The sequence below is a fragment of the Plecotus auritus genome, assembly GCF_963455305.1.
Source record: "Plecotus auritus genome assembly, chromosome: 8".
Lineage (NCBI taxonomy): Eukaryota > Metazoa > Chordata > Mammalia > Chiroptera > Vespertilionidae > Plecotus > Plecotus auritus.
In genome coordinates, this window is record NC_137782.1 from 170,968,637 (window position 1) to 170,989,525 (window position 20,889).

Below are 20,889 nucleotides of genomic sequence, written 5' to 3' on the forward strand. Positions count from 1 at the left end.
GATTGAAGACCCTCAATAAGCCATTTATAATCGTTGGCAATAACTTGAGGTGCCCCATTTAGTTCATCATGGTTACGTATGTGTGATACTTAGGGGCCCGCTGTCTGCCCACCTCCTACTCCTCAGGTGGCCTTGCCCACCCCATTGTTACTGCCTGTTCGCTCTGCTTCTGCCTGCGCCCCTGCTCACTTAGTCCACTCCTCCCTGTGCATTTTTGCTGCAGCAGTCACAGTTCCTTTTTGTTGACTGGTACCTATGCTCCTGCTTTGAGTTTGAGACTCTTAGAATGTCAGAGCTGGAAACAAGGTCCATCCATCATGAGGCCCAGCCCTTCCTTTCTCAGGGGGGAGAACTGAAGCCGGAGAGGGTAAGCCAAGGACAAGGACTGTGTCTTAGTTATCGGGTCCCTGTAGTTCTCTGCACAGAGTGGGCAGGTAGGCGTTTCTGGAGCGGAACAACGCTGGTAAATGCTGTATAGGACACAGACACAGTCTCTGCCCAGCTGGCTCACCGTTTGTTTGGTCATGGAGGCATGGTTTAAAGCAGCGGTCGCCAACCGGTGGCCCGCGGGAGGTCCGAGAGGTTGGCGACGGCTGGTTTAAAGAACGGTTACTGCATAGAGGGTGGAAGGTGGTATGTGCCTAGGAAGGGAGCAAGGTGAATTTTGTATTGTCAAGAACCCCTTTGCACGTCTGTCCTGCTGGCCTCGTACAGGCTAGAAGCACCTACTGCATGTCTTACCTTTCTCTGAGCACACCATTTCACACTGCTGGCTGTCTGTGCTCTTTTTTCTTAAAATATATTTTATTGATTTTTACAGAGAGGAAGGGAGAGGGATAGAGTTAGAAACATCGATGAGAGAGAAACATCGATCAGCTGCCTCCTGCACACCTCCTACTGGGGATGTGCCCGCAACCAAGGTACATGCCCTTGACCGGAATCGAACCTGGGACCTTTCAGTCCGCAGGCTGACGCTCTATCCACTGAGCCAAACCGGTTTTGGCTGTCTGTGCTCTTGTACATCAGGTTCTCCCAGCTGAGAAGGCTCTTACCTGCCCGGGAAATTGTTTAAAGGACAGACGTTTCTCTGGCCTCTTCCTCCATGCAGTTCACCCGTCCTTCAGGCTGTGTTGCCCCCAGCTCAGAGGTCGTGATGAGGTCCTGAGCAGCGGTGGTCTGCGTGGACCCGCCCTCTCCCCTGGCCTGTGCCCATTTTCCTTCCCGGATAGGAAAACACGCCCAAGGCTGTCCGAGGAAAGGAAGGGGGGACAGGACCCGTTGATGAAGGCTGTCAGTCCCCGCTTTGTATCCACTTACGCACACGTGCATCCTTGTAGCTGGAGCATCAGCGTCCCCACGTTGCCATACCATCTGGTGGGGACAATACCTGATCGGTCCATCATTCTGCCTCTTTCCCCACTTACTTTTCTGTTTGCCGTGAATGGTGGGGGGTTGTTTGGAAGCAGGTATTGAGTCACTTTTGTTCATTCTGATCTTTTCATGTTGTAGCCAGTTTGATCTTTGCATGGCCATGATAGTTGTGAGAATTTCATAGAGAGGAAGCGTTTTATAGTATCAAGACCGGGCGACAATACATCTGAAATCGCAGCTCTGTATGTCCTTTAGTGATCAGGCAACTTAAAGTTCCATATGTCTGTTTTTTCATCTGAAAATTGGATCTGACATCTGCCCCCTCCACAACGTAGCAGTGCAGATTAAACAATAATGCTCAACCTCCTGAGAAAATAATTACATCTGTTGCACATTCATCAGACAAAAATCATTTTAGTTATCAGGATCTGCTGTATCGTGGCCTTTTGGGATTTGTTGAGTTCTCAGAAACTGTTTTTATTATAATTATGTTACTGATTTTTAATGATATATTTTATGCCTGACATGTTTTCTGTTTAGAAAAAACCACGGATTAAGTTTGGAAATGTAGATATCCAAAAGTACTGTTTTGTTTCTGTCTAGTCAGAGGAGTTTTTCCTGACGAGTTGACTTTCAAAAAAATATTTGTTTTTTTATGAAAAATTGGAAGCGTGTTCATAGAGAGTAGGATGCTGACTCCCTTGTGTCTGCCATTCAGTGTAATGATCAGTTCATGGCCAGTCTCATTCTGACTGTATCCCCAGCCATTTCTCCACCTGCCTGCTCCTGGATCGTTTCAAACTAAAACCTGAAAGCATATGATTTCATTCAGTATTTCAGTTGTATATCTAAAAAATAAGGACTCTAATAAACATGAACATGAAGCCATTATCATATTTGAAGATAATTAACAATAATCGGTCAGTGTCATCAAACATCCAGATTGTGTTCTTCTTCTTCTTATTATTATTTTTTATTGATTTTAGAGAGGAAGGGAGAGGGACAGAGAGATAGAAACATCAATGATGAGAGAGAATCATTGATCGGCTGCCTCCTACACGCCCCTACTGGGGATCAAACCCGCAACCTGGGCATGTGCCCTGACCGGGAATCGAACCGTGACCTCCTGGTTCATAGGTGGACACTCAACACTGAGCGCAGTGGGCTCTCCTTCATTCTTTGTTCTTTTGCTGAGAGAGAGAATAAGAATAAGAGAGAGAGTTAGTTCTGAAGAAACTGTAGTTCTGATTTACACTGTAGTTTCTTACTGTCTAGATCAGCCGTGGGCAAACTACGGCCCGCGGGCCGGATCCGGCCCGTTCGGCTGTTCTATCCGGCCTGCGGAGCCGAAAGAGCGGAGGGTTCTCTTGCTCTCCCCTCCGCTCCTTTACTTTGAATTTATATTAGTTCACACAAACACTCCATCCATGCTTTTGTTCCGGCCCTCCGGTCCAGTTTAAGAACCCATTGTGGCCCTCGAGTCAAAAAGTTTGCCCACCCCTGGATCTTCCACTGTTTAGATTGCATCTTTGTAGTGCTGTTTAAAGTATTTTTGTCAACTACATTTTCTTCAAATTGGTAGTTAGATCCAGGGGAATATTATGATTTTATCTGCAGTAAATATACCTTTTTGGGGAAAATTATTTTGGTGCAAAAGAACCATTTGAGCAGAATGGCTGCTCGAGGCAAGGACTGCTCATACTGCTAGTGTGACTTTGGACCCAGGTCTCCTTCCCTGGTGAACAGGGCTAATTATCCGCTCGCTCTGAGGGCGGGCCTCGGGTAGAAACAGCCCTAATAGGTTTGCTGCAGGCCATCTTCCCAAAGTTTGTTGCTTGCAGCTTGCGGTGATGTACAATTAGAGCCATATATAAAAGCAATGGGAACATGGCTGCGAGTGACGGCTCCATTTGTATTTCTGTGAATAAGGCCCATTTCCAATACTTCATGGATTTTGAGATTTTGCGTTGGGCTGAGTCTGTGGCTAAACCTAGAAGGATTTTATGCAGTTTTGAACAATTTACATTTGAGAGTATGAGGTAGAGATTTTTTTTTTTTTTTTTTTGATGGTTGCTGTTCTCTTAGAAAGTAAGTGATGAAATGAGGAGAGACAGTGGTGGAGTTAGAGTCCGACAGGTCGCCTGGGGCTGGGAAAGGAGCAAGGTGCATATTAGATTTCTGTGTTTGCTCTAACAGATGCCGCACACGTGGTGGCTTAGAACACGTTTACTGTCTGACAGTCGTGGGGTGAGAAGTCCCAGATGGGTCTCGCTGAGCTAAAACCAAGGGGTCAGTGGGGCTGTTCTTTTCAGGAGGCCCCGGGGCATCTGTCTTCTCGCCTTTTCCAGCTTCCAGAGGCCGCCCTGCTTCCTTGGCTCGTGGCCCCCTGCCTTCAGAGCCGGCCTGGCCTCACATCGCTCTGGCACCGACGCCCTTCCTCCTCTTCTGTCTTTAAATACCCTCATGGCACCCCATGCTCTGCTGCGAGTCACACACTGTGTCTGGGGGAGGCGGCATGTCTGTCTGGTAAAGTTTATTGGTGTTGATAGTTTCTTTGCTGTCAGTGGCCGCCTTAAGACATTTTTTCTCATTTCTAGTCCCCATCTGGGTTTAGGTGCTGAACCAGGCATCCTCAAACTACGGCCCGCGGGCCACATGCGGCCCGCCGAGGACATTTATCTGGCCCGCCGGGTGCCGCTGCCTGTCCTGCTTAGCAGCCGACTCATCCCGGGCCCGCAGTGTGCATAGGAATTTGTTCATAGTTTTTTTTTTTAAAACTATGGTCCGGCCCTCCAACGGTCTGAGGGACAGTGAACTGGCCCCTGTTTAAAAAGTAAACCTTACCCTGCGTAAGGGAAGGTGAAATTCTAATGGAAAAACCTGGTTTTCTTTGCTTGTTTCTTCTAAAACCTTTACCTTCTAGGTTTAGTACGTGGGGATTTGGCTTGCGTTTTCTTTGGGAAGGTAACTGTTTCTGCTCGCTTAGTTTCGATGTTGTCTTGTTTATTTTGGCAACTTAGCGATTCTTTTCATTTTTCTCTTTCTTAGACTTTTGCTGGTTGGCGGATGTGAAGCTGCCGAAGTGGGCACCTCGAAAGCATCCAGCGCTGGCCTCTCCGCCTGGAGGGTGCTGTCGGGGTCGCCTTATTACAAGCAGGTGACCAGCGGCGGAGACACGGTCGCTGTGGTAAGTCTCAGTTCTGCCATTGCACTGTGCTGCTGGGCCTCGGGCAGACGCCCTGGGCAGGATACAGAGGAGGAAATAATTTGTCCTGAAGGAGGAAAATGACTTAATGCTAGTGACCTTCTAGTGCTCCTTTCACATATCAAATTTATCTCAAGTGTATGGTATGCGACTTACCTTCATTGTTAGAGAGCAATCAGCCTAACTGTAGTCCTGTTACTTGAACTGGCTATTTGGACGTTATCATGTTTAAGCGCTTTTCTGTCTGGCAGCTGTGCTGAGTGCTGCGGTGTGTATCAGCGCATTTAATTATCAGCGACTTTCAGGTAGGGATTGTTACTGCCCGAGCCTATTCATGAGCCATGACGTAGGTCAGCTGCGAAGCCCGTCCTAGGACAGTGTGGGCAGGTGCACCCGACAGAGTGAGCGGTCCGGGGAAGGGCCGCCACGGAGTCCGTCGCAGACCACGAGGCCTGCACTGGCCTTGGCTCTGAGCCCTCTGTGCATTCACTTTGCATCTTACTGTGTGTGCGTCTTCCCCGCTGCCCTGCAGCTTTGGTCCCGGCATCTTTTTAAGGACAGCTGCCGGTGCACTGACAGAGTAAGTGGGGGAAGGAAAACATCGATGGCCAGCTGAATGCCGTGCCGTACGATTAAGTTCTTGAGATGCTGCAGGTGCGTTTTCATTACGTTAGTGGCTTTTACATATGTCTCGCAGCTAAACTTAGGGTCATTCTCCATGGCCTTCCCTGCCTCAAAGTCACCCGCATTAGAGGGTTCATTCCTTTTGTCAGGTGGCAGACATCGTCCTCATGGAAGCTCCTCTGATTGTTTGCTTAAGGTGGCTATTGTGTCGGGGTGGATATCGACCGAAAAATGCTGCTGACATATATTCTAGTCTCTTGCAAGGCTGCTAGGTTGTAAAACAGACTGTACAAAATTCAATATATGCATTGACCCAAGTTTCCAAATGAATGCTCGTGTCATCTGTGTGATAGTGTATTTATTCGTTTGTTCAACATGGAATCACTGCTCCAGGTAAGAGAATGTGAGGTAGGAGCCCTTCGGGGCTTTGCTGTTCTGGAGGGTACAGCCCGGTCCAGAACTGAGGGCCATAAGCTGAACAGGTGCCAGGCGAGAGTTCAGTTCCTGGGAGGAAGGGAAGAACCCAGGCTCAGGGTCCTTTGTATGTTGTTTGGCCGTTTTGCTTGGAGGCCTGGAAGATTTTCTGTATCTTTGAAATCTGCTAGCTTTCCTAGGGTATTTCTTAGAGTTGTTATTCTGGGTTAATGTACCAGGGTACCGCTTTCATTGTATAGATTCAGATTTTTTCTATTTCTGGGACGTCCTTTTGGATTATAAATTTGAAAGTGATTTTCCACAGGCCTCAGACCCTTTCTTAGTTCCCTTTGTCTGGCCTCCCTGGGCCCTGAAATGTTTTTCATTCTGCTTTCGCTCGCTACAAGGCCTTGAAGTGGGCCTGGGTGGGGGTCGTGGGGACATGACAAGAGCAAATGAGGTGACACCCTGGGATTTGGTGATTTTTCTGTTTCTCCTTAAAGTTATTACGAAGATTGGCTGTCCTCGGTCTTCAGTTTAAGCTGTGGCGTGGTTTTTATGTCAATTAGTTTCCCCTCCTTGTTCTTTCTTGTCATTGGAGAAAATGTTGGGAGTTAGGCTGTCACTAATGTCTTCAGCTACGCAGTTCTGTTAGGAAAATTTTAACTTCAACAAACAGTACCCCCCCTTTGCCTTTTTCTTTGAAATTAAGTAAAATTCACATGTTAACCATTAACCATTTTGAAGCATACAGTCCATGGCATTTAGTACATTCATGATTTTGTGCAACCATCAACTGCCTAGTTTCAGAATATCTTCATCACTGGGAATCACTAGTCTGCTTTCTGTTTCTATGGATTTACCCATTAATGTTTCATGTGAATGGAATCATGCAGTATGGCCATTTGTAGCTGGCTTCTTACATTTAGCATAATATTCTCGAGATTCATCCAAGTTGTAGCATGTATCAGCATTTCAGTCCTTTTTATGACTGAAGAATATTCCACTGTATCCATATACTACATTTGTCTACCCATTCTTTAGTTTATGGGCATCTGAGTTGTTTCCACTTTCTGGCTGATATGAATAGTATTTCTATAAACATTTGTGTATGTGTATTTGTTTGAAAACATATTTATTTTGGGTATATACTTACATGGAGTTGCTGGGACCCATGGTAGTTCTAGGTTAATTTTTTGAGGCACAGCCATACTTTTCCACACCACCAACAATGTGCTAGCGTTCCAAGGTCTCTACATCTTCAGTGACACTTGTTATTTTCCATTTAAAAAATTATGCCTATCTCCCTCTCTTTTATATTTTTTAAATCTAAAGACCAAAATAATCTTGTCTTATTTCAAATGCTGGTTTCTAAATGATGATTACTTTTCTGGTATTTTTCAAGTATAGAATTAATTCCTTAATGAATGAAATTTCTGTTGGAAATTTGATCTTTTCCAGAGTAACATTAGGATAGAATGATAACCTGGGCAGCGTCTTTGAGTGGAGCTTGGAGGAGATTCTAATTTGCATAGAGTGTATTAGGCTTATTATGTATGTATTTAAAAAGCATTTGATTATGGGTGTATTTGTAAGATTTCTTGCTTGGTGTATTCCCCCCCCCCCCCCCCCCCCAGATAAAAACTGTCTCACCGATTATCTCTGACACCTATTGATGATCTTAACCATTTCTTTAAATACTAGGTTTGCTGTAGTTTTCAGTTTATGATAAAAAGGACGTTTTACAATGAGAAAACATTAATTTTTCTTTGTATGATGTGCCCTTATGTTGTAGGTACCAAAGACACTGGGATTATTAAGGATGCTAAGTGTCAAGTTATACAGTCACCCCGGACAAGAACAGGTAACTCACAAGCTTAACCTGTGCTTCTCAAATACGTTCACCAGCGTACCATTAAGGGCACCGTTGACTGAACCTTGAATGTCACAGATCTTCCTCTGGATGTTCTCTTAATTGTGCACTGCGTGGGCATAGGCAGCAGTAAGAACTCGTGGAGGTGTTCACGGAAGATTTGTGTACCTTACTGTTTGTTAAAAATCCCTGCGGGCCTTGTGGTGTCTGGGGAAGGATTCATGAAACAAGCTTGAAATGTGGATATTTGTTTAAGCTGGTTATTGGGTCCATGGGTACTCATTATACTATAATTTCAACTTTTGTTTGTGTGAGTGCAAATTTCTACAACAAAATGCTTGAAGGGGAATGATAAGTTTGCAGTATGGATATCATAGTAGCAAATGAAACTAAGGGGGTCAAGAACCCACCCCATTAAAAGCAATTGTCACATTTAGTTAATACAGTTATTGCTTAAGTGTCTACACAGAAAGGAAGGCAAGGAGGGAGAGATTAAATCAAAAGAAAATTTCGCATGTTCATTCGTTATTTTCCTGGTCACAGTGTTGTTGGTAAATTATTCATATTATTGTGTTCAGTATACATTTTTCTGTTTGTTGTTATTAAATAGATTCATAAACTTTCTCCTTGTTTTGAGAGCATTTTTAATGGAGTTGTTTAACGAAGCCTTGGTAATCCTTGGAAGTTTCCACATAGGTCACACGTGACTAATTATTTTGATGACAAAAACAGTAAAGGATGCCTGATCATCATTTCTACGGGGGAGCATGCCTGTGACTACTAGAAAGGCATGCGCAGCTGGCAGTAATCTTGGTGCAGCAGAAGTGACACGGACTGGGGTCGGAGACTGCACCCCGTTCAGGTCCTGCTGTCTGCACTGAATGCTCTTGGGCTGGTGTCTTAACGCTTTCGGGCCTCCGTTTCTTCCTTTGTAAACTCTAAAGGATGGTGAGAGATGCGTCAGCTCCTAAGCGTGCATGCTCCCGAGGCTCACTTTATGCACAGCCATAGGCTTGTGAACTAGAGCTGTGGGAGGAAGATGCCAGGTCTTTCTCCTCCTACCCCTCCTGTCTCCATCGCACGGAACGGGGGGGCAGTCAGAACTTTGCCTGGAGTGCTTTTGCTGTTGCTGCTGCTCTTTCCCAGGCGTTTGCATTTTAATCATTCTTATATTTAGTGTTGGCTTTCTGGAATAGAGCATTCTATCCAGGTAAGGTGAGATTGGGGGATGCTAATCTTCAGTGAGGTTAGCGCATCCTGATGTTTTCTTCTATCTGCTCATCCAGCAATTTCCTCACTTCCTCAAATCGTCCTGTTGGTTTATGACGGCAATGTAGATAACATGGTGAACTGAGTCAGGTGCAATTCTGGATTTTGGTATAGTCACGTTTGGGTTTTAGTTCTGAGGCTGATATTTGGCACTGTTCTTGGGCCTTCACAGGGAATGGTGGGGGCATGACCCTCCTAAGGGCACGCGTGCTACCTAGTCCCGCCCGATGATTGCCGTGTGGGGATGGGGGCCCTGAGTTGCCAGATTTTCTAGGGTTCAGGAGAAGTAAGGCTCTGGGCTGCCGTTTTCGGGTCTCTGTTTTAGTCTCGAGGGTAAACTGCCTTAGAGCCTGTCCTTAATCCACGCTGACTGGGAAGCAGCTGTCCAGTTAGCGTGTTGGATTCTTCGGGGTCTGTTGTCGGTGGTAGGCAGGTGATGTCTCTGCTTGTGTGGTTCCTCTCGGCAGCTGAGCAAGACTGGTTTTCTCCTAGGAAAGGTCTGAGGTTATTGGAATGAGTAGGACTTGGAAGATAAGATTTTCTCTGTGTACTCCGAGGTTGGCCATGTGAGTCAGTGTATACACGGTTTCTCTCCTCTGTGGCAGCACTTCGTCTTTAAATGGGGTAATTTGCCCGCTTAAATATTCATAGTGCTCCCCAAGTTAAGAAATGCCTCTCTGCCCCTGGCCGCTGTAGTTCCATCACCTCTTCTCTCTGTCTCTTTCCTCCTTCTCCTCCCTTTCCTTCTCTTCCGTGGCATGATTTGTGCCTGTGTAGGATGGATAGCATATTCCAGACATTGTGTACAGACGGAATTTTGTAAAGATGTGGACCCAAAATTCAAGAAATTCACAATCTGCTTAACATCAACCCATAAAAGTTATTGAGAACGCGTGGTAATTGATGTGCGGTATTAAGGAATATTTTTATAATGATATCATCTTTGGTTTTGGGGTGATACGGAAATTATTACACTATAAAATAGATGTAAAGATCCTCCCTCAGGGTAAGAGTCCTGTTTCTATACGCCGGAGCACATTTATAATGGCATGAAGCTGCTGGAACCCTTAATTACGAGAGATCATTGACGACATGGCACCCTCTGAAGTGTGTTATTAAATTCTGGAAGTCATTTCTCCTGAGCTGCAAGCCCTCGCCCTGTCATTAACGTGATACAATTTCTGTGCAGGATGGGATCTTTAAGATGAGCCTCTCTCCAGATGGGACCCTCCTTGCGGCCATTCACTTCTCAGGGAAACTAAGCATCTGGGCCGTCCCTTCCCTGAAGCAGCAAGGCGAGTGGAATCAAAGTGAGCAGGTACGTCTCTCAGTTCTGAGCTTCGAATGCCTCTCACTTAAGGGAGAGCACTGGTAATGCTGACTTCACTTTGTAGATATCTTACTGTAGTGCGCCACACGGTTTATTCTCATCGTTCCACACTTTAGTTAAGTTATATTCTAAGTGTAGTAGGACAGATAAAAACTAGAGGAGCACTGTGTACTGATGTTAATTTCCAGTGTAGTGCACTCTGAATGCGGAGTGTAATCTGTCCATTAATTCTCCATTTCCCCCCTTTTCTCCTTCCAGAAATACAGAATGGAGATGTTAGTTTTTTAGCAAAAGTCAACTGATGTGATTAAAGCTTTGGAGGGTCAGTATTCTAAAAGCGTTACACTTTTTCCCAAATTTTGCGATGCTAGTAATATTGGACTTGCTTATTGGCTTGAAGGGAGTTACCACTCAAAAGATGGATAGTGAAGATATTGAGAAAGATAGAACTGTTAACTTTTTAATGTCTTACAATGACAGGTTTTTAAATGACTGAATTGTTTCAGAACAGAATCAACATCAGTTATAATTTAGAATCATGATGGGCAAGGGAGGTCGGCTTGTAGAATGCCGTGTATTGTGGGAGACTGAGGATTTAAGGAAAATCTTCTCAATTGCATATAGTTTATGTTACAGAGCTTTTCCTCTTATTAGGGTTATTGTACATTTCAGCACTTTAAGGGTTAATTCCCCTTCTTTCCCGTTCCCCCGTTCCCCTTTGCCTGTAGAAATGCCTTGTCACCAGCTTTGGTGGATAGTTTTGTAATTTGAAGATTAGAGCATTTTCTCTGAATGATCTGAATGGACTGATGTCCTTTTTGAGAGTTCTTTTAAATTTTATTTCACCAGTTAAATTGCACTATTAAAATCATTCTTAATAAACTAACAGCATTTTCTTTTCAGGTTAGTAGAGGAAAAGAGAAAGTGTCTCTACATTTTCTTTACTCTTTTCACAGATTTAATTTACTCATTTTTGCTATTCAGTTCTTCGATATATTCTTTTCTTTTTTTAAATATATTTTATTGATTTTTTACAGAGAGGAAGGGAGAGGGATAGAGAGTTAGAAACATCGATGAGAGAGAAACATCGATCAGCCGCCTCCTGCACACTCCCTACTGGGGATGTGCCTGCAACCAAGGTACATGCCCTTGACCGGAATCAAACCTGGGACCCCTCAGTCCGCAGGCCGATGCTCCATCCACTGAGCCAAACCGGTTTCGGCCAGTTCTTCGATATTTTCAACACAAGTTTAGGAAGATTATTTTCCCCCCTTAGCTCCTCCCTTGAATTTAATCTACCACTCTCTCATTACCGAGTCTACACTTGTTCTACATGGGAGAGGTGCTCCTTGGTCTTCGGCCTCGGTAGCTAACTCTAAGGGACAGTCTCTCTCCTGAAATTATAGCTAATCTGACTGTATCTTCCCTCTAGAAGTGGAATGGGTCAACTCTCAAAACTGTTCCTTTAATGTGTGTTAGCTAAGCATGCCAGAGGATGGATCCAAAAGGTGCCTGCATTTTACATGGTGATAAAGTATTCAGCTTTCGTCATTTGGGAAGATCCTGATAATTCTATTTTATATGGAAATTTTACATGTGGGCAAATTTTTTCTTAAATGGGGTATTAAAAGTTTTAATATTAAAGCCATTTCCCCTCTCCCCGACTTTCTGTTTTCTTAAATTATTTTCATTCACCTAATAGAAAGCGCACTTAATATTTCATCTCGTGAATACCCTAGGATGTCATACATGAAGCATAAGAGTTATTCGAGCAAAAACCCATTAGTATGCTTTTTTGTTGACTGAAATTGTGGATAGCCTTTTTGTGTGTATCTAAAGACCAATTTCATCTGTTGACCTACACTCATCTTTTTAACATTTTTTTGGTCTTAGTTGCCAATTAATGCCAGTATAACTCATTACTCTTTAACTCATAATGTTACTCATTAATTAGAATTTTATAATGATTTCTATTAAAATAATTTAAAAATTGTTTAAAAATAAAAAAACTCGGGAATGAATAACTACCTCCGTAGTTGGACTAGGTCATCAGTAAAGTGATGGGACAGGAATGGAAGGGCATTCAGAAATGGCAAACAGGTGCCTGGTGGGAGGAGATGAAATCGGGCTAGAAGTTTGTGTCTCGTGTAGAAGGGCAGTTCATCAGGCGTTGCTGTGACCTGATTGACCTGCTGTACCTCTGAGCTTCTCTCTCACCTCCTGTGCCGGGACCCAGGGACCCCAAGCAGTCTGGTGACTTCCTGAGCACTTGTCCCTCGTTAGTCTCAGGTCAGCAGTGCAGCTGACGCCCATGCTCTTTCCATGACCATGTTGGAAAACAAATGCATTTTAAAAAGGTCGGAATAAACCCCTGTTTATTAGACTTTATTTATTGGATGATCTTTAAAAGAACAGGGGCAATCCTTTCCTCCGGTGAGTGTAACACGGACCTCTCTTCTCCTCTCAGATATGTTGAACTCTGAGCTAGTTCGTGTGTCCCAGGTTCTGGAATAAATAATTGGGATAGTCTGTCATTGCTAAAGCCTTAACTTTATAATGTCCACAGTGCATGCTGGGGTGGGACAGGAGACGAGGATGGTAACTGTGCAGCAAGGGGAGTCTGAGCACCCACACACGGCTCGAGTCTTGCCCCTGTATTCTGGGGATTAACCACGTTGGATTGAGCATTTTAGGTTTGGCCTTTGATATGTGAAGGAGTCATTAAATCTAGCATGCTAGAGTAAGTGCTATATAGCTTGTAACAGTACTATAAAGAGTAAGTAGCTACTATATTCATAACAATAATCATAAAACAAAGTTCAGCGATTTTTTGAATCTCTACCAAATGCCAGAGTAGAAAATGCAATAAGTCCCAGTCCTTGCCCTTAAGATGTTCATAGTCTTGCAAGGGAAATGATAAACAAATCAATAACGTAACAAGTTAATATTATGAAAAGATAAGCTCAGAGGACGGGCACATCAATTCAGTTGATGGTGTCGGCCGGAAGGACTGTTGGGCATAAATAGCATTTGTGCCTTAAGGGTTGGCTGTCCATAGAGCAGTTTTCATCTGTTTCATTTGCTTCACAGAAACCGTATTAAGTAAAAAAATGGGTTTATACTCATTTTAATACAAAGGAGTAGTGCTAAATGCGGTGAACTTAGGTCATTAAATGTTAGTTTTCGAATCAAGATTTCATTTTGACCAGGCCCCGTGATTTCATAGGGCACGCCTGTTTTCAGAGTATCTTCTTATCGTGCTTACATTGAGACACGCTGACTTTCATCTGCACAAATCAGGTACTAGCAGCGATACTGGTGGGAAACGGGGAGAGAGCCCGTGCCATCGACACCAATGCCTCCCCCGGAGCTGTGCACCTCACTATGTAGAGACACTGGAGATGTGATGTTAACATGTGAGCGGCTCGATGTGTGCTCCGCACAGGCTGAAAACACTTAGAAACATGTAAACGGCTGCTCTTCTCTCCCTCCGCTAGCCATAGTCAGGTGGCGCTGGGCCAGCCTCACGGAACAGGCCTCTGCCTCTCTGTTGCTGCCCTGGAAAATGAGTGCATGAGCCACTTGGTTTAAAATAGATGTGTCAATGTATAGTATATAGTGAGAGCTCACAATTTTACCTCAAGCCTTGCCTGAGAAGAAGCTAATGTTACAGTTGCCCTGTACAAACGTAAACTCTTTTACCAAACGGTGGATTCAGCTCATCTGGGGCTTTCTTGATGTAATTTGCAGCTTTAGTAGTTTTTATATAGTGATCTGTGTGATTATTTTCTCTGTAAAATCTAATGATTAAAGATAGTAGTGCCGGTGCGTGTTCTGATTTACTTCTCTCCGGTTTTGAGTTGATTCAAGACTTCGGCTTTCATTGTCAATGCGGAACCCCATCTGGCTGGAAATCTGTGCACGGGGAGCTTGTTCATCTCTGGAATACAGTAAACTGCTGAAGTGATTTTCATTTCAAACATTCCCCATATGTCATGTTTATATATTTACATCTCATTTTTGGCCTTAATTTTTCTCCGAAGAAGTTTTATCACTTGCCTCTTTGTACTTCCTTAGACGTAGTAGACAGAAAACTCACCTTTTCCATTTCCATTTTATTTTCTCTTTGGCTCATAGTAGGTAAGGACTAGTGTTGTTAGATGGACGAATCAATGAGGGATGAGTGGGAAGATGACCATCAGGTGCGGAATCTCGATACGATCCGCACTGATTCCACGGCCTCACTGCTGTGAGCTCCTTGACACAGGCTCTGCGTGTGCACTTCTTCCATGGCGTCTAACATGGGGCTTGGCATGTTAATAAATGTTTGCGGAATGAATAAACGTTTGAAAGGTTGTTTTTATGTTGTCAGAGGCAGGGGCTTCACTGTATTTAGCTTCTAGCCATTAAAAACAACAACAACAACAACAGATAAAAATTCTTACGTGTGAAGAAAACGTTGGCTTAGCCAACAGCCTTTCTATACAAGATCTATAACTGTTTCTTGAGACATCCTTCTCCAGGCGACCATGACACTAAAGTGAGGGCACCTTAGGCTGTTGGCAGACATGTGGTAGCAGGCCATACGAAGAGGGGTGACATGGAGATTCTTCTCAGAACGCATCATGTGGTGCCAGGAGTGGGTCCCCTGGGTTGCTCTGCTGGGTCATGGGAGCTTGGTGATCTGCCCTCCGAGCGCCAGCCTACTGAGCGTGTACCCCGTGTCTGAAGCATGGCGAGGTCAGGGTTCACTGCCTACAGAGCGTGTACCCCGTGTCTGAAGCATGGCCAGCTCACGGTTTTCTGCAGAGTCCTCAGAGTCGAAGGCTGATGAAGTCAACCAGGACAATCTATTTCTTCCCTTAGTATATAAACTTAACCTTCTCCCTCCCTCCCCCAAATAAATGTAGCCTTTTGGGTAGAGTTTAAAGAATTAGATCTTCTGTTCTCGGGGACTACTCTGAGTGACTTATTATAGCAGTAGAGGATAGGAAGTTCTTTCAAGCCATGGAAAGAAATATCAATATTAATAGTGTAAATAGCCACTGATAAATTGGTAATAGCATATACACTGAGTGGCCAGATTATTATGATCTCTGAACGTTTAATAATATGGCCACTCAGTGTACTTCTCTTGAGTACCTCATTTATTTGATATCAAAGATACTATAAATCGTGCACCTGATCAGTTTTCCCCTTTGCACTGGCTGATAGAAAGCTCAGGGCAAATAGGTGGTTGATCTCCAGCAAAAGTCTAGAATACTTTTGGTACCCATTTGAGATACAAATACACTGAGTGGCCAGATTATTATGCGTTCAGAGATCATAATAATCTGGCCACTCAGTGTATATGTTTATAGTGTCATATTAGGCGAAAGCATATCTATATATCTATATCTACATCAACCTCTACACCTCTACACCTCTACACCTCTATACCTCTATACCTACAAATTGATTTCAGAGAGAGGAAGGGAGAGGGAGAGAGATAGAAACATTAATGATGAGAATCATTGATCGGCTGCCTCCTGCATGCCCCTTACTGGGGTTTGAGCCTGAAACCCAGGCATGTGCCTTGACTGGGAATCCAACCTTGACCTCCTGGTTCATGGTTCGATGCTCAGCCACTGAGCAACACCGGCCAGGCATGAAAAGCATATTTGACTCACATATACATCACTTTTTTAGCCTGAAGATTTCAGATAAATGCCCAAATGATTTTTTTGGGGGACCAGTCTTTTTCTGTACTATTGTAATTCTGAAGATTAAGTAATTAGCAGGGAGCCAAAAGGGAGTTTGATAGTGGTGATATCACAGTTGTTTTAGGATACTTGAGAGATAATGATGTGTCCTTGCATCCACAAAGGTGGACAGAACATTATGTTGCCATGAGATTAGAATATGAATGGACTCAGTTTAAAGATTGCATGCTTATATACTTAACTTAGTAGATTTTTAGTCATAGAAGGAACTGGATTGCTTGGAGGTTTGGAGTCCGAGCTCAGAGCCGTGGAAGCCGAGCCTGAAGGGGTTGCTCAGTGACAGTGGCCGGGGTCAGACTGGTGTTCCCAGTGGCATGGCTCTCCTCCCGTCTGTCAGGGCGAGCGGTGAGTGTGTGCAGAGTCAGTTGTTAGTGTATCTTGCTTCCGTCTGTGTTAGTTGTATACTTGCTGTCTTATTGGTCTCATGCACACTGTTTTCATCAAATTCAGTCCCCACATGCAATGTGCACATTTTAAGTGTAAGAACAGTTGCTTTTCAAGAGTGAGGAGAGGAGTAGATTTTAACTAGGTAAACTGAGAGGGCAAAGGGAAGCATCGCCTTGATGATGCTCTCATGCTCTCACACCTTCTTACACTGCTGACTCAGGAAGTCACGTGCATGTTTTCCTATGCAGCCAGGCTATGATGACCTCAATCCCGACTGGACGCTCTCTATGGAGAAGAGGAAAAAAGTCAAAGGTGAGTCGTGTGAAATATGGTATTTAAACACCTTAGGAGACTCCGATTGTATACGAAAGGTGCTCTTTAGATGACATAACGGATGTAGCGGAGGGAACAAATCTTTTTCTTTTCATCCTCTTGGGTTTTGGCTGGGCCCTGAAAATTAGACTGACAAAAGACAGAGTAACAAGAGGAAAACAAGTAGAAGCCTATTAGCATGCACAGGGGCTTACCTGGGGAGCACCCTCAGATGAGGAACTCCAAGGGTTGGTTGGAAATTGGGTGTCTGTAGCATCTTGGGAAAGGGACAGTACATTTTAGATAAGTGACAAGGCAAAGGAAAAGAACTTCAAGTTTTTTGAATTCCTTCAGCTTAAAGTATTTATGTCGAAGTGGCGTGTTTTGGGTCGGCCCATACCCTGATCCCCTTCACAAGTGTGAGAGGCAGGCAGCGTTGAAAACCATTATACATCTGTCTTGTATTTTTAAATAGGGTATAATTCTCATATTACTATTTGTCTGAAAAGTGATGTATGAATATTTTCCAAAATATTTTATCACCTTGATGATTTGTACACTTTGTACCCACCTACCTTTCAGTTTCTGTTGAAAATGGTGAAATAGAGTGCTACATGTTTCATGTTTTGGGAGGAACTCTGCATCCCTATAATTTTGAACGTCGGCCAATTCTTGGCGCTCAGGTGTTTATTAAATAAACGAGAGGCCCAGTGCACCAAAATTCATGCAAGAGTAGGCCTTCCTTCCCCTGGCTGCCGGCACCGGCTTCGCTCCAGCCACCGGCAGGCGCCCGGGACCTGGGCTGCTTCCCTCTGGCCCCGGCTTCGTCTGGTCTAAGTAGCATATTACCCTTGTATTATTATAGATTACCGTTTCGTTAGAATTAGAGTGATGACTTGTAATTTATTTGTTCTCATTATTTGACATATCTTTAGCGCCCCAGTCTGGTTTTTAAGTTGACTATTGGACCCGATGTTTGGTAGTTAGCCCACCCTGGCAGGTGCATGAGCAGTGGCTTTCTTTTCCTCGTTAGATAAAGAGTCCCTGTACCCGCTTGTCGATGTGAATTGGTGGGCGGACAGTGCCGTGATCTTGGCTCGCTGCTCAGGTGCTTTGACCGTTTCCTCCGTGAAAACTTTGAAGAATCTACTGGGGAAATCCTGTGAGTGGTTTGAACCAGCACCTCAAGTCACCGCTGCCCACGACGGGGGATTTTTAAGTTTGGAGGTAATGCTTTCCTTCCAGAGCATCCGGTGTGCTTGAAAGAAAACATGAATTTCACCCCAAACCTAAAGCTCTGTATTTGTTTTCTTTTTGTTAATCCTCATCCAACGACATTTTTCCATTGATTTTTAGGGAGAGAGGAAGGGAGGGGGAGAGAGAGAGAGAAACATCGATGTGAGAGATACATTGATCAGTTGCCTCCCGCAGGCACCCTGACGAGGGCCAGGGATCAAGCCTGCAACCATGGTCCATGCCCTTGACTGGAGTTGAACCCAGGACCATTCAGTTTACGGCTGACTTTCTACCCACTGAGCCAAATTGGCTAAGGCAAGGTCTGTTTTTTTTTTTTAAATTTGTTATCCCATTTTCTAATTTTGGCTTTAAGAACAAAAGTCTGTGATTGAAATCACAGCTTGAGTGCAGTATAAAAAAGATCTATTGTTTAGTCAATTAAAAATTTTGCATTTGTACAAGAATGAGGAAAATGGATAGTCATTTTGCTATCTATAACTATTTTTTTCTTCACTGACATGATAGATTTTTCTTTTTTTCTAGATTAATCATTTTAAAATGTGTAAGTTATTGCTACCTAAGAAATATAGACTTTAACCTGTTTCTATGAATATGACAACTTAAAAAAGTTGTTTTGTTTTGTTTTTTAGTAAGAAAAGCTTGTTTATCATGACAAAAGACTGGAAAATAGAGGCTAGTAATTTAAAGTTATGCCTTGGTCATTTAAAATTCTTATTGTCGGTCGTTGAAGGCTAACATCCTTCAATAGCTTTCACTTCGATGTAGATGGACAAGTACTTTTCACCTCAAAGTTTGTTCCACAGTCTGTCATTTGGAGAGAATTAAGGCCTGACTTCTAAGCCAACTCTGTTAAGTCTGAAATGAAAGTTATCTTTACCAGTCAGGCTTCCAGACTCGGAACTTTGTGAAGCTCCTGGACACTTCTCAGTAGAGGAAATACATTCATGTTCCTTTTCTAAATAGATAAAACAAATCATCGTCTTACTTCTCCACAGCTGGTATGAAAATAGCAGCAGTGAAGAAATTAACATTCTCGACTCCTTCATGTCCCTGGAATAATCACCAGGCGTGTATGCACGAGATCATACTAATGACTTATTATTAAAGCGGGCATTAGTTTTGGAGATCAGCAGCCGGCAGTGCATTTGAACGCTTCTGGAGCTGTTGACGTATATCATGTTTGTTGCTGGGTGCCTTTGAGTTCCGTTTTTAGTTTTAATCACATGCCTGATGAAAGGAATCAAGCCAGAGTAGAATTAAAAGTGTTTTTCTGGTTAACTCTAACACTTGTCTTTGGTTCCTCACTATTAGTTTAACATCTCTCTGTTCCATCCAGTGTGAGATTAAACTTGCCCCCAAACGCTCTCGTTTGGAGACGAGGGGTGCAGAAGATGACGAAGGGGAGGAGGACACCGATTCTGATCAGGAAGTGTCTGCCAAGGCTCGCTACTTCGGTTACGTCAAACAGGGCCTGTACCTCGTGACCGAGATGGAGCGGTTTGCCCCTCCGCGGAAGCGCCCCCGGGCCATCACCAAGCACTACCGCCTCGTGAGTCTGCGCTCCACCACGCCCGAGGAGCTGTACCACCGGAAGGTGAGCTCATCCGACGGCGGTGCTCGCGGGAGCCAGAGTTCACCGATGGGATTGAGACAGAGACCTCTTGTTTTTAAATAAAGAGAGGAATTTAAAGAGGAATAATTTTGCCCTGGCTTTGCTCAGTGGTTAGAGCATCGGCCCTCACTTTGAAGGGTTGTGAGTTCAATTCCAGTCTAGGGCCTGTACCTGGGTTGCAGGTTCGATCTCTGGCCCCGATCTGGGCAGAGTGCGGGAGGCAGCTAATTGATTTGTCTTTCACATCGATGTCTCTCTCGATGGAAATACAAAGTGATGAAAGATGAATTCACTTAGCTTGTCCACGCTGTGGCTTGAAGATACAAAGGGATGGAAGGTGAATTCACTTAGCTTGTCCACGCTGTGGCTTAGCCTAGGATGCTGCTGCCCCACCCGGGGCCTTGGGTGGGTCCCTGCAGCTGTGTCCTCAGGCTCCAGGTGGCGCGGGAAGACCTGCTCGGGCGCTTTCTCACGGGCTCCGTGTGGCGGCAGAGCGGGTCGCCCAGGGTTCTCCCGGCGGTGCTGCTCCTGATCACCCCGGGCCGGGCCCTGCACCAGGGCAGGCTGCTGGCACTGCTCCTCCTGGGTTTACTCTGTAAACGTGGGCATCCATCCTCTTCTCTCCGCTGTGCGAAAGTGCTCAGGTAGGCGCTGGATCTGTCTGCCACGAGACTAGATAGGAATGCTGACCAGGTTAGGGGGATTCATCGCCCGTCACATCACCCCAGTGACCGGGGGCAGCTGGGTAACGATTCTGTGTCCCTTTCCTTGTCCGAAGATCGAGAGTGAAGAGTATGAGGAAGCCTTGTCTCTGGCGCAGACCTACGGCCTGGACACGGACCTCGTGTACCAGAGGCAGTGGAGGAAGTCGGCGGTCAACATCGCTTCCATTCAGAACTACCTGGTAGGTTTCAAGATTTTTGTAAGGTGGTAACATTCCAATTTTTGAATAACTTTCGGCTAATGGGTTCATATGAGAGTACTTTATATTGCTCACTTTTCTGAAGCTGACGAAGTATGTTTTACTCAACCCGGAAAAATTACCGTGTTATCCTGTTATTGGCCCTGTAGCTTTGGTGCTGGAGACACATGAATGGATATTTACTGATAAACCCGCTGATTGCCTGGTTTGGGGCTAATCCTTCCTTTTCATCTAGCTCAGTTACTTCTCTTCACCTGTATGAGTCAGGGCCCCACCAGGAGCCAGAACCCATACGGCAGTTAGAGCAGGGAAAGTGGTGATGTGAGAATTATTTCATAGTAACAACAGATTAACTATAAGGGGTACAGAGGACGTCAAGGAATTCTTCCACCGAGGGCTGAAGGAGTGTACCCGGGGGGGGGGGGGGGGGTGGGGGGGGCGGGGACAGCCTCGGAAGGGAGGCCTCCTCCCCGGTAGGGGTCCGGACCTCCTCGGACGAGGAGTGGTTGCAGCACACTGGACAGAACTGCAGTCCTTCGGGATGTTGTGGG

General features: G+C 44.6%; 1 protein-coding gene across 1 annotated transcript in view; it reads left to right on the top strand.

The window, feature by feature from the left end:
- Positions 1 to 20,889, top strand: part of NBAS (NBAS subunit of NRZ tethering complex) — a 211,088-nt gene that overhangs the window by 31,252 nt on the left and 158,947 nt on the right. Inside the window, exons 10-16 of the mRNA XM_080683646.1 lie at positions 4,420 to 4,558; positions 7,410 to 7,478; positions 9,946 to 10,074; positions 16,484 to 16,547; positions 17,581 to 17,774; positions 19,141 to 19,398; positions 20,195 to 20,320. Coding sequence (XP_080539772.1) covers positions 4,420 to 4,558; positions 7,410 to 7,478; positions 9,946 to 10,074; positions 16,484 to 16,547; positions 17,581 to 17,774; positions 19,141 to 19,398; positions 20,195 to 20,320 — 979 coding nt within the window. The remainder of the gene's footprint in view (positions 1 to 4,419; positions 4,559 to 7,409; positions 7,479 to 9,945; positions 10,075 to 16,483; positions 16,548 to 17,580; positions 17,775 to 19,140; positions 19,399 to 20,194; positions 20,321 to 20,889) is intronic.